This window comes from Artemia franciscana, unplaced genomic scaffold (genome assembly GCF_032884065.1).
Source record: "Artemia franciscana unplaced genomic scaffold, ASM3288406v1 Scaffold_289, whole genome shotgun sequence".
NCBI classification, from domain to species: Eukaryota; Metazoa; Arthropoda; class Branchiopoda; order Anostraca; family Artemiidae; genus Artemia; species Artemia franciscana.
Window position 1 is genome coordinate 1,222,784 of NW_027063627.1, and position 14,730 is coordinate 1,237,513.

The 14,730-nt window shown below is 36.2% G+C and overlaps 1 protein-coding gene across 1 annotated transcript in view; it reads right to left on the reverse strand.

Moving 5' to 3' along the window:
- The window catches only part of LOC136043048 (uncharacterized), a 12,562-nt gene extending 1,596 nt beyond the window's left edge, over positions 1–10,966 (reverse strand). Inside the window, exon 1 of the mRNA XM_065727955.1 lies at positions 9,734–10,966. Within this exon, the coding sequence (XP_065584027.1) occupies positions 9,734–10,077 (344 nt within the window). The 5' untranslated portion in view covers positions 10,078–10,966. The remainder of the gene's footprint in view (positions 1–9,733) is intronic.
- Between the last annotated feature and the right edge of the window lie 3,764 nt (positions 10,967–14,730).

Sequence of the window (14,730 nt, forward strand, 5' to 3'; positions counted from 1 at the left end):
CTTTACACTAAAGCTTAAATTTTATCCCAATTCATTAAGAATGACCCCCTGAATCACAAAAGCCGTAGAATAAGTAGTTGAAATTACTGAAAATACTTTAGCGTAAAGAGCGAGGTATTAGAAGGAGGTGAGCCCCTCATATGGGTAATAATTTCTGTTTGTTTTAAGTTTTATTGCTGTTCCTTACTTCCAGCTGAAAAAGCTTTTTCACTTTTATTTTTAATTTTTTTTTTTTAAATAATGCTAGTAAATCCTGCTCTCCCTTCATGGAAATTTTCTTCTCCCATTACAAATTCTCGAAGGAAAGTTCCCCCAGCACATCCCCCTCTTCTCAACCCCTCCCCCAAACCAAAAAAAAATCCTCCTGAAAACGCCTGTATACTTCCCAATAACCATTACTATATGTAAGCACAGGTCAAAGTTTGTAACTTGTTGCCCCTCCAACGGGGACTGTGGGGGAGTAAGTCGTCCCCAAAGACATAGTTATAAGGTTTTTCGACTACGCTGAATAAAATGGCTATCTCAGAATTTTGATCTGTTGACTTTGGGAAAATAATTAGCGTGGGAGGGGGCCTAGGTGCCCTCCAATTTTTTGGTCACTTAAAAAGGGCACTAGAACTTTTCATTTCCGTTAGGATGAGCCCTCTTGCAACATTCTAGGACAACTGGGTCGATACGATCACCCCTGGGAAAAAAAAAAAAAAAAAAAACAAACAAAAAAACAAATAAACACGCATCCGTGATCTGCCTTCTGGCAAAAAATGCAAAATTCCCATTTTTGTAGATAGGAGCTCGAAACTTCTACAGTAGGGTTCTCTGATACGCTGAATCTGATGGTGTGATTTTCGTTAAGATTCTATGACTTTTAGGGGGCGTTTCCCCCTATTTTCTAAAATAACGCAAATTTTCTCAGGCTCGTAACTTTTGATGGGTAAGACTAAACTTGATGAAACTTATATATTTAAAACCAGCATTAAAATGCGATTCTTTTGATGTAGCTATTGGTATCAAAATTCCATTTTTTAGAGTTTTGGTTACTATTGAGCCGGGTCGCTCCTTACTACAGTTCATTACCACGAACTGTTTGAAAATAACAACAAAGGTTTGGCGTTAGGTTTGACAAAAGACAAGCCAAGTCAAAACTTAAAAGTCTAATAACAAAAAACATAATTTTAATAAGGCGCTAATTCTAATTTAAGGTCATTCAAAATGTATAAAGGGTTGATTGATGAAAATGAAGCACAGATAAATATGATTATAAAACTAGTGAAAGTTAAAGAATCACAATAGCTAAAGAAAATGTGGAATGGAGCAAACGACAGCAAGAATCACATTTAATTGAAACCGAAATTTTGAACAGTGGTCTTTGGTTGAAAACTGGAAAAGATGTATTTGTTATCTATAACACCTTAAGAATTAAATGAGAAGATGTATGAATCTAAACTGCTAAGGCAAAAGGAGTGAAAAAAAACTTTGTGAGGTAAAGATGAACCAAAACTGACAATGTAATCTACACTTGGAAAACAAGGAACAGTGATGACTGGCCCCAAAAACGATCTAAATAGGTCAGGAATTCGTATGTTTGACAGGGTGGCTTTATCGAACCTATCTTGACGTCATGACATTAAGAAAAGGCTCAAATTGTCTGCGGTTAGAAGACAAACGACAATGAGAATCCATTTATAGAAGCCTACCACGTGCCGAGTGCCAGGGCCTGATACTATATATAATATAGTACCATATGGTACTATATTATATATATAGTATTATATATATACTATATTATATATATTATAAAAAATAAATATATATATATATATATATATATATATAAATAAGTTGTTTGTCTGTGTCTGTCGAGTGACGTCATGTTTGTGTGTCGACTGACGAAATTACAGACTGGGACATCGGGATGCAAATGACGACCGGGACACCAGGACATAGGGTATATAAATGACGACCGGGACACTCAAAGAGAAAGCGACCGGGACACTGGGAATGTTCGATCACCATAAAAAAAGCACCGGGACACAAATGACGACCGGGACACAGGGAATATAAATGACGACCAGGACACTCAAAGAGAAATTACAGACCGGGACACCGGAACCCAAATGACGACCGGGACAAAAATGACAACCGGGACACGGGGAATATAAATGACGACCGCGACACTCAAAGAGAAATTACAGACTGGGACACCGGAACACAAATGACGACCGGAACACAGGGAAACAACAACAACGGGGACGCCGGGGGGCACAGGGGGATATATAAATGACGAAGGGGACACAGGGAATGTTCGATTAGCAATCACCATCAACAAAGCTCAAGGGCAATCATTATAATAATGAGGTATAGATCTGAATACAGATTGTTTTTCCCATGGACAATTATATGTTGCATGTTCAAGAGTCGATAAACCTGACAATCTATTTATATGCACAGACAATGGGACAGCCAAGAATGTTGTATATTCGCAAGTTTTACGTAGTATATATATATATATATATATATATATATATATATATATATATATATATATATATATATATATATATATATATATATATATATATATATATATATATATATATATATATATATTTATATATATATATATATCTATCTATATTCACAGGAGGGACACAGGGACACAACTACAATGGCCCGTAATTAATATGGTGCGTAACGACTTACGCGCACGGGGGGGCTTGGGGGGGCGCGAAGCGCCCCAACCAAATAGGTTGGGGTGGCGCCTTGCGCCACCCCAACAGCTAGTATATATATATATATATATATATATATATATATATATATATATATATGGGTTAAAGGGGGGCTAGCCGACGCTCCACGTGTTGCTGGAGCGCGCAGCTCCTCAGCAACGAATGGCAGGGGTCAGCTAGTATGTATATACATCTAAAACAAGAGCTAAGAGCTCATATGGCACTTGTGACGAGGCAAGAACAGCTATGAGCCAAGAGCTCATATAGTATAAGCTCTAACAAAATTCTAAGAATCGATAGATTGATTTAAAAGGAAGATCAGAGGCTTAATGCCGGTCGGAATTTAAAATAAGAGCTCAGAGTCACGATGTCCTTCTAAATATCAAAATTCATAAGATCCGATCACCCACTCGTAAGTTATAAATACCCAATTTTTTCTAATTTTTCCTCTCCCTTTAGCCCCCCAGATGGTCGAATCTGGGAAAACGATTTTATCAAGTCAATTCGTGAAGCTCCCTAACACGCCTACCAATTTTCATCGTCCTAGCACGTCTAGAAGCACCAAACTCGCCAAATCACTGAACCCCTCTCCCCAACTCCCCCAAAGAGAGCGAATCGAGTACGGTTACGTCAATCACGTATCAAGAACATTTGCTTATTCTATCCACCAATCTTCATCCCGATTCCTCCACTCCAAGTGTTTTCCAAGATTTCCCCATCCAAATCCCCCCAATGTCAAAAGATCTAGTCGGGATTTGAAATAAGAGCTCTGAGACATGAATTCCTTCTAAATATCAAATTTCATTAAGATCCGATCACCTAATCGTAAGATAAAAATGCCCCAATTTTCACATTTTCCAAGAATTCCGGTTTCCCCACCAACTCCCCCCAATGTCCCAAGATCCTTCTAAATATCAAATTTCATTAAGATCTGGTCACCCTTTCGTAAGTTACAAATACCTCAATTTTCAAAATTACCCCCCCCCCCAACTCCACCAAAGAGAGCAGATCCGGTCCGGTTATTTCAGTCACGTATCTTAGACAGGTTTTTGTTCTTCCCATCCAGTTTCATCCCGATCTCTCCACTTAAAGTATTTTCTAAGATTTCCGCCCCCCTCAACTAACCCCCCCCCCCAATGACGCTAGATCTGGTTGAGATTTAAAACAAGAGATCTGAGTTACGAGATCCTTCTAAATATGAAGTTTCATGAAGATCCGATCTCTCCTTCGTAAGTTAAAAATACGTCATTTTTTCTAATTTTTAAGAATTAACCCCCCCCCCCCCCCAATAGAGCAGATCCGTTCCAATTATGTAAATCACGTATATAAGACTTCTGCTTATTTTTCCCACCAAGTTTAATTCCGGTCCCTCCAATCTAAGCGTTTTCCATGATTTTAGGCTCCCCCACCCCAAACTCCCCCAATGTCACCAGATCCGGTCGGGATTTAACACCAGAGTTTTGAGACACAATATCCTTCAAAATATCAAATTTCATTGTGATCCGATCCGATCAACCGTTCGTAAGTTAAAAATACCTCATTTTTTCTAATTTTTCAGAATTAACAACCCCCCCAACTACCCTAAAGAGAGTGGATCCGTTCCGGTTATGTCGATCATGTATCTAGGACTGGTGGTTATTTTTCCCGCCAAGTATCATTCCGATCCCTCCACTCTAAGTGTTTTCCAAGATTTTAGGTTTCCCCCTCCCAACTCCCCCCAATGTCACCAGATCCGGTCGGGATTTAAAAAAAGAGCTCTGAGACACGATATCCTTCTAAATATCAAATTTCATTGAAATCCGATCAACCGTTCGTAAGTTAAAAATACCTCATTTTTTCTTATTTTTCAGAATTAACCCCCCCCCCAACTACCCCAAAGAGAGCGGGTCCGTCCCGGTTATGTCAATCATGTATCTAGGACTTGTGCTTATTTTTCCCACCAAGTGTCATCCCGATCCCTCCACTCCAAGTGTTTTCCAAGATTTTACGTTTCCCCCTCCCAACTGCCCCCCCCCCCAGTGTCACCAGGTCCGGTCAAGGTTTGAAATAACAGCTCTGAGACACGATATCCCTCCAAACATCAAATTTCATTAAGATCTGATCAATCGTTTGTAAGTTAAAAATACTTCAATTTTTCTATATTTTCCGAATTAACGGCCCTCACTCCCCCCCCCCAGATGGTCAAATCGGGAAAACGATTTGACTTTCTCTAATTTAATATGGTCCGGTCCCTGATACGCCTGCCAAATTTCATCGTCCTAGCTTACCTGGAAGTGCCTAAAGTAGCAAAACCGGGACCGACAGACAGACAGACCGACAGACCGACAGAATTTGCGATTGCTATATGTCACTTGGTTAATACCAAAAGCCATAAAAGCGATGTATATAGTTGAAAAGTTTTAAAACATTCGTTTAAACCCTTAATTTTTGGAAAAAAAAATACTTATGTCAGTGACGTCATTTTTATGAATACATTCGAAAAGCATCCCTACGTCGTATATACATCAGTAGTGGTTATGTTGTTTTCAGTGTCTATGATGTAGGCAGAATTACACAAGAAACATATGTTTGACAACAAAAATCATATGGTTGACGTTATAATTATCAGTAAATTTTAAGAAAATAAATTACATCATTTCCTCCCCCCCCCCTAAGGAGTGAAAGTATCGTTTTTATATCTAAGACGCACGCAACATTACAAAAATAACATTGCTCAATATACAAGTGTAATTAGTGTTTGCACAAAAGGCGTGTTAAGTAGTTTAATGATGTATAGAAGACAACTGAACAACCTAGACCATCAACTGTGGCAAAACTAATCCGAGCAGCTAATGTAAGGATATTATAAAAAAATGTCTAAAGTCGTGATAAACGAAAATGGAATCAACTTAGTCATGTTCAGCAGCATAATAGAATACATACTGGAGAAAACCATATAAATGTGGTTTTCTCTGAATTTCTCATTATCCGAACATATGAAGATTTATACAAGGGGCAACATGCTCGATTTTCCAAGTTACTACCAAACCACAGATTACTCCTAAAATGAATACTTCAGCTTGATCCTGCAATCGTGAACTGGTATTTTATTTCTGTATAATAATATCACAAAATATTTTTTCTATTGTGTTTTATATCTTTAATATAATTACCTCGTAATATTTATTTAGGACAAGAAAAATGCTTCTAGGAAACTAGTCAATACCCCTTATTTATATTTCAATCCCGCTACATTCAATATAAAGATTAAATTCACTTAAATTCACTTAAATTCACCTAAATTTAAAGGTGAAACTATACCAGTGAACAATGAATTTGTTTATCTTGGGGTAAAGTTTACTATTAATGGGAGATTCAGTGGGCATCTAGGATCTAGCGAATGCAAGGGGGAGGTATATTAGCGGTGAAATAGCGAGGAGTAGTCTTAGACGGGTGAGAGATATAAGAGTACATAAGAGGATTTGGACAAGTAAGATAGTACCGACGATGCATTATGGAGCAGAGGTCTGGGGCTATCGGAAAGGTCCGAAACTTGAGGTGGTTATGATGAGATATTATAAGAGGATGTTAGGACTATGGGATTCGTTTAGTAATTTGGTAATCCAGGGGGATTTAGGGCTAGTATTGCTGCGATCTATGAGGCTAGTGACCATGGTGAGATATTGGATTAGGATACTGGGTATGCAGAGATTTACGGTAGCAAAGGCAGCATACTTAGAGGCTTTGAGCAGGGTGGCCGGCGGAGATTAAGGATATCTTAGATAAATGTGGATTAGGGGAATGGTGGAATGAAGGAAAGGGGATTATGAGTATGGAGGAAATAGTAATAAGGGAGGTACAAGAGAGGTTGAAGAACCAAGAAATCCAGATAGGGTGGGCAGGTCTGGATCGTTCAGGGTCGTTAAAATTGTATAGACAGATAAAGGGTAGTTGGGGGGAGGAGGTATTTCGGAAGGTTGGTTTAAGTAGAGAGGATTTGGATTGGAGGGGAAATGGATTTTTGATTGGTGAGAAAGGAAAGAATCAAGGGAGAAAGGGGAGAAGGTAGAATCTATTGCTTGTCCTATGTGTGGATCTCAGGATGAAAGTTTAATACATTTTGTGTGTGAATGTGTCGAATTGAATGAATGGAGGCGAGAGATGCATGATAAAGAAAAATTGAATGAGATATGCATGGTAGATAGAATGAAAGAGACAAATTTCCTGAGTATTAAAAGGATAGCAAGATTTGTCAGGATTGCAGCGGCACATCGGGAGCGTTTTCTTTAAATAGTGTTAATTTATTTTAGTTAATTTGTTGTTTGTTTTTGTTATGTAAATTTCCTATGGTCCACAGGCTTTTTCTGGAATAAATTACTATTATTATTATTATTATTATTATTATTATTATTATTATTATTATTATTATTATTATTATTATTATTATTATTATTATTATTATTATTATTATTATTATACTGGACATCTTGTTTGGTTCACGGTAATCTAAGTTTGGAAGTTTCTCATCAGAAAATGCTAACCTGTAGATTGATCTATCGTATTTTATCATTAGAAATTTATAACATCTCTTGATATATTAAATTGCATATATTCCGTTTTTATATTGCTCTTTACTTTCAAGGGATATCTAAACTCGAAAAAATCCATGGATTTAATTCAACATTCATACCTTAAACAATCTTTGAAAATTTAACCTCGATAAGTACATTCAAATTGGAGATATCAATTCTCTAAAGTTTTTAATGGATATTATCCTTGTTTGGCTCATCATGATCTAAATTTGGAAGTTTTCGAATCTGCTAACGTATATGTTAAACAGTCGTATTGTATCATTAAAGATGTTCATTTTATAACATCTTTCGATACTAAAATGTATATTTTAAGTTTTGATATTGCTCATTGTTTTCCAGTGAATGTCAAAACTGGGAAAAATCCATAAATTTAATTCAGGATTCATCTCTTTGACAATCTCAGAAAGTTTCATCTTGATAAGAGACCTACATTCAAACTGGAGATATCAATTATAAGGCTCTTCCCGAGTCACAGTATATTCTTTCGTTTAGGGGGGGGGGACTAGCTGACACTCCACGTGTTGCTGGGGGCGCAGCACCTCAGCAACGAATTTCAGGGGTCAGTTAGTATGTATGTATATCTAAAAAAAACGATGTATATAGGTCAGAAGTCTAGAAAATTCGTTAAAACGCTTAATTTTGGGAAAAAAAAATACTTTTCCCGAGTCACTACGAGTCGAATATACGAGTCACCGTATATTCTTTCGTGTGCGTGTTTTACTTTTTCTCAGCTTCATGATGACCTCCCCCGGCTCCTAATTGTTCCGCCATCTTTTACCTCTGATCAGAATGAGTATAATTTTTGCAATACAAGAAGTCATATCCAAGTTCCTTTTACTCCTTGTGTAAGGTCAGATTTTAATCCTTTAATGGCGAGTCAAATTGTATGGAATAAGTTGCCTGAGTCTGCTCGAAGTTGCCACTCATTCAGTTTGTTCAAAAAAAATTTCAAAAATTCTTTGACTTCTTAGAAGTTATTTTTATCTATTTATTGGAGTCTATTTAATCTACTTAATTAATTTAGTCAATTCAATTTATTTAGTTTTGTTTTCTATAGATTTTACTGTATTTTTATTTTATTTTCTTCTCCTTTTTTGTTCTTATCTCTGTGAGTAAGTGATTATTTTTTTTTCTCTGAGTAAGTGACTCGTTTGTCTTCCCCCTCTTTTACAGGCCAATGAGCCTTTTTGAGAATAGTAAAATGTAATATTACATGTGTATTTCATGATGAATATATCTTATTTTAGTGGATATGTCCTTGTTTGTCCAATGGTAATTCTAAATTTGGAAGTTTTCCGTCAGAATATGCTAAACTGCAAAATGAACAGCCTTATTATTTAATTAAAAATGTTCAATTTACAGGATTTTTCGAGATACTAAAATCCATTTGTTCGGTTTTGCTCTTTACTTGCCATGGAATGTCAAAACTCGGATAAAATCTATGGATTTAATTCATCATTTACCTCCTTAATAATTTTTGAAAGTGTCTACTCGATACGTTCATTCAAACATAAACATCAATTACGTATAGTTTCAATGGTTAATTTAGAAGGTTCTTGACAGAATCTGCTAAGCTATATATTGAACACAGCTTAGGTACCAATATACAGTTATGAAAACTCCTATCTTGCCCTTGAGAAGCTTTTGGTACAAAGCTCTGAACTTGGTGCCTCCTCCAAGCCCGCGCTCCCACGCGTAGGTCATACTACAACACCATAGGCGGGAACGAAATTTGGTTCTGTTGCATACACAGCTTAGATACCAATACCAGTTTCCTGTTACCAATTAAATACCATTACCAGTTTCCTGTCTCCAGCCACTAGGATCGCTACCGCGCACTGTGTCCCAAAACTAAACCGAGTTTTCATAACTGTATATTGGTATCTAAGCTGTGATATTGAACTACCTTATTGTACCATTAACATTCTTCTGTTAAAGAAGAAATGCTTTCGGAAAATACAAAGTCTTGAAAAAAGTTTAAGTCTTAAACAAAATGAAGTGAAGAAAGTGGTTATAAAATTTATCGTTTTATTTACAAATCCAGAAGTTTCGATTCCAAAATTTGTATTTTGACAATACATTTCTCTTGGGGGGCAGGACGGGGTGGCAATTTTGGAGGAAAAACTAAAATAGATAAGATAAAAGAAATTTCCTTCAAGGGTCTAGCTTCGAAAACCTCTCGGAGGCCTTATTTATGCACTCGTTAGGTTTATGTATTGCTCTTTAATTTCCCCTGAAGTTCCAAATTCAAAATAATTTATATATTTAATTAAAAATTCATTCCTTGACATCCACTAATTTTTTCGTCTCGAAAACTCTTATTAATTCTTGGGTATTAATTATTGACTTTTCATAACATTTATATACATAACATAAAATTACGAGAGAACATTTCACATTTAAAAATACAAAAGTCTTAAATCAAACGGTTACCTGAAAACTTGCTGCAAAGCTTTTCCTAAGCCCAGCTTGTTAAAAGGTTTTGTAACAGGCATATAGTAATCAAAGTGATTAATAAGCATTCTACCATTTTCCTCCCTATGCTTCTCAACAGACCCTGAGAGTGTCTTAATTGGACTAGTTCGATCTAAATCTCTAATTGGCTCTCCAGAATTAGTTGAAAATCTGCCATTTTCGAGCGAATTCCTTTCGATTCTTGGACAGTGTCGACTAAAACGTGGCGATGCTTGACGTCTACTAAAACAAGGGGTTCCCATACCAGTAAATAAATCGTCTTCAAACGAATCCAAAGGTGCTAACAGAGTTGAATGATGCATGCTAGATTCGTTTAAAATTCACAAAAATACGTCTGAATTTATCATCAGTAATTCAAAGGCATTGCCTCAATACCACAAAACCGCATATATAAGTAGGAATATCTTTTCATTTGGAGCAGAATGCAACTGGAGCAAATGTCATAACCAAACATAAAACTAAGCAGTTTATAACTTTTTTGGCTTCAGAAGTCTTAGAAATTGTGACCAAGGGAGCCCTAAATCAGCAACTCAAACTAACGCCGAATCTTGTTCCCCGCATTTCAGACTTAGAAACAAACAAATATATATCTTACTGCTCGAAATGAAAGGTAGTTTCTAAGATTTTGGTCATAGCACGAGATGCCAAGAATATAGTTTTAACCTAGTGACGACAGCAAAGATTTAAAAGAGACAAAATCAGTAAAAAATTATTATTCTTAGTTGAATGATGTTGCTTCGTTTTTGGTGTTGCTATCAACAATTAAATTTGGTCTTCATATAAAATTCAACGAAATTATTGCATTAAAAAAAAAAAAATATTAAAAATAGGGACCCCTTATACCATTGCCCTTGTATTGCGTAAGTGAAGAGCGACGCGTGCCAATAGCAACCAAAATTCTAAAAATAAGAATTTTGAAAACAGTGGGCTTATCAAAAGAATCTTTTTTTGATGTTGATTCCAAATATGTATAATTTATTAGTGTTAAAGTCAGTTATCAGCCCTATATGCAAAATTCAAAATTTCACACTTTTTTCAAAGCTGGTCACGGATACATAATCACACTTATTCATTCTTTTACCAGGGGCGATCACAAAAACCTATGATCGTTTAAATATTAGGAGAGGGATCATTTAAACTGAGAGTTAAAGTTTTATTGTTTTCCATGAGAAACAGAGGAAATCAAGTCACAGCTTAGCAGCCATTTCCGCCATTATTGTTGCAGGACAATAAATTTTGGCCCAACTAGAGCCAAAATGCTATCTAGCAAAGATTGTGATGGAGATAATCGGTGTAGAGCTATCAAATAGCTCCCAGCTGAAATGACCAGTTGTACACAGTGGAGTATTCGTCCGTAACATAAATGTGTATTTCTCAGACAAATACACTATTATTAAATGGGAGCATACACAGTGTTACTCAATGTTATACATTATTGAACAGTTTAACATACCTGTTTATTGGAGAAGGGGGAGGGGGTTCCACATTATGCTATTATGGGGATAGATTAGGCCTATATATAAAGACCCGAAAAACACACCAACTTGTCAATGTAAGCTTCTCAATTTAACTTCAACACATACGTAAGCTCCCAGTTTCTCGGGAGAGTTCCCTCATATTAATATGGAGGGGAAACTTTTTGGCACGCACTACCTACATTGGGAAAGAACACATTCAAACTAAGCGCGTAATATAGATGCAGATGTGGTGATAATACCTCTCTCTGCCTAAATATTTTTAGTGCCATATCATATTCTTACTTAGACATAAGCGGAGGGGATGGTGATTCCAAGAAGTAATATTTCTTAGATAGCCCCCTTTCTCGTTAAAGGATTTAGACAAAACAACGTAAAAAACCATTTTCGAGATTGTGCCTCGAAGGACTAGAGTGCCTTTACAATTTAGTGTTTTTCTCACAATTCACTAAAAATAGCGGATTCAGCTTTGACATAAAACGGCCTCTAAATCATCAAACAATAAATAGAAAAATAAAAAGAATCCAGTGATCTACTCTCATTGAACAGATTTCTGCCGGATTAGGTTTACAAATTCTATTACCTCAACTAGGAAAAGGCGTGTCTCATCTTGTTACCATCGAAAAAGCCTAATAGCTTTGTCACAAATAAAAGCAATCTCTCTGGACAACTATCACTGATTAGCCACTCGCTAGGGGGTCAGAGTGAAGGGAAACTTTGGTTTTTTGCTATTTTAAGATCATAATTCAAAGAAAATAGCCGCCTTAGGACGCAAATAGGAAGTTCAACAGCATTGGGGTGAACTGACAACTCTAAGAATAAGCCAATCTAGTATTAAGTGAATTTAAACTCCATTAGACCGATAGGGAGAGAGAGAGAGAGAGAGAGAAAAAAAAACGTGAGAAGTATATCGAATCGGACGGACGTATCATTGCACAATTGCAAAGGCACAGCCCGTCAAGCTCCAGCAAGTCTTGCTATGCTACCCCTTGTCATCCTCCACCTTTATCCCCAGGCATGATCGTATCTAACCAATACTCCTGGAAGATCGGGAGAGGGTCCAAGAAAATTGAAATTAAAAATTCTGGTGTCCTTTTTAAGTGACCAAAATGATTGGAGGGCAGATAGCCCCCCCAAGCCCATTTTCCCACGAGCCCATCCAGTCAAAACTTTGAGATGACAATTTCGTTCAGCATAGTTGAGATGTCCAATAACTATGCCTCTGGGGATGATGGATGAGCTGTAAGTTATACAATTTGCCTATTGTTCATATATAGTATTTGTTATGGGAAAATATATGGAAATATATCGGGGAGGGGGATTATCTAAAAGGGGAATTTTCCATGGGGAGAATTATCCATGGGGAGCAAAGGTTCCAATGTGAATTTTCCGCAGGAAGAATTTTTCGTTGGGGGATCTTCCAGGGGAAATGGTTATCGTGGGATGAGGCGGAGTCATAGGCATGATTTTACAAACGATCAGATATCAAATTAAATCTTATTTCAATTGAAAGTGAGGAGTAACATTAAAACCTAAAAGAACACAAATTATTCCGGATAGAAACGGCTTGCCCCCTCCTCAATTCCTTGGAACATTGCTTCTTACTTTCAGTTGAAAAAAGCTTGTTTGTTTTTGTAGTTTTTATTTATTATTATTATTATTATTTAACACAATACAAGGATAAAACATTAGCTGAAGCTCTTTTATCGGCTGGATCAAACACTTGTTCATAATCTATAAAATGGAGGACTAAAGGGGTCTAAGGGATCTGATTTTTGAAACAGAACTGTTCGGAGAAAAGTAAATAGCCATTAAAATCTAAGCGAGCAGAAATAAAGTTTTATAAGTTAAAATTTAAACGACCGAAGCTTACTATGAATAAATTAATGGAACTTAAAAAGAAAAGAGTTTAAAATGAATTATCACAACAAACTTGAAAAATATCAGATACTAATATAGAAGAACAGATAAAGCTAAAACGAATATGAATTATAATTAACGATTAAGAGTAGATCAACCTCCCATTAAAACGTCTAAAAGCCACAGCGTCATTTTTACTTTACTGAAAACGATTTGTATTTGTGTTTTTAGTTATCATATACCATCTACAGCAACATAACTATAAAATGAAATCGCAATTTTAATCATGGTTTACAAATATGAGCTACCATAAATAAGAGCGAGGCTTCCCTTCGTCCCCTTCTCCAACGTTATAAAAGGCTTGAGTATCATTAATGCTTCACTAAAAATGACATGTCTTTGCCACAACAATCAACAAAAAAGGACGAAAATCATAACACTATTTGAGAGAAAGAACGCAAGATTGCTCAGAAAATAGAAATTTTGATTTCCAATTTTACAATTTAAATTGACCTTTTTTTCTTGCTACAACTTTTCAGTAGATTTTTTTTTCTCATTCAGACATGTAAAAAAAAATTGACGCTTATGTAAAATTTTTCAAACTAGCTGATGATTTTGAAGCAATCTATATTTTGAAAAGCAATATTTGGATTGACAGATCAATAAATAATGGTTGCAGCAGCTGCTGCAGCCTGGCAAGGAGCGAACCACAGCCCATCCCAGCCAAAAGTGTCAAAAAAAAGTTTTGAAAATTTTTTTCAGTGATAAAAAATGTCATTTAACGTCCATTAAGGCATGGCAATTATTAATTAGATTGTTCTTCGCAGTAATAGTCTATTGCAAAAACAATATTTATGGGAATTTCGAAAACGAACTTGCAATAACTCGAAAATGGCGTCGAATCTAAATGAAAGGCCAACACTGGAATCAGGAGGGTCGAACACATTGTTGAAGAAAAGTATATCTCCCTACCGGGATCTACAAGAAAAAAACTTTTTTTGTATGGGAAGCACTGATGTGTCTCTTTTTTTCTCTCTTCCCCAAGACGTAGTCGCATCGAACCAGTATATCCTAGAATGTTGTAAAAAGGCTTATTTGAAGAGAAAGTGCTACATATAACGCTCTTCTAAATTAACAAAAAAGATCATGCCACAGAAAGGTAGAGTTTTCTGCTAATTTGTGCCACCAAACATCAATTTTTGCCAAAATGGGTCAAAATGCCATAGGAATATCTAAGACAACAAATTGATATTAAATAGTCTAAAGCCTTATGTAGAAGGTTTTAAGTCCTTCACCTTGACAGAGTGGCTTTTCTACCATTTTGTGTCAGAAAACAAAGCTTATGGCCCAAGGAGGGTCAACATCCAAGGGGATGGAATTCAAAAATAGCCAACAGGTTTTTCATGGTCTAAAATCCCAAATAGAATGTTACGAGCATCACATCTAGATGTACAATAGTAAAATGATGTTTTCTGTCATTTCGTGTCACAAAATCTCAATTTTCACCCGAAGAGAGTCAAAGTGGTCGGGAATGCAAATTCTAATAGAACCAATCGATTTTCCAAGATCTAAAACCCTAACATAACATAAGGTTTTTAGTTTGCCATCTTGAAAAAAGAG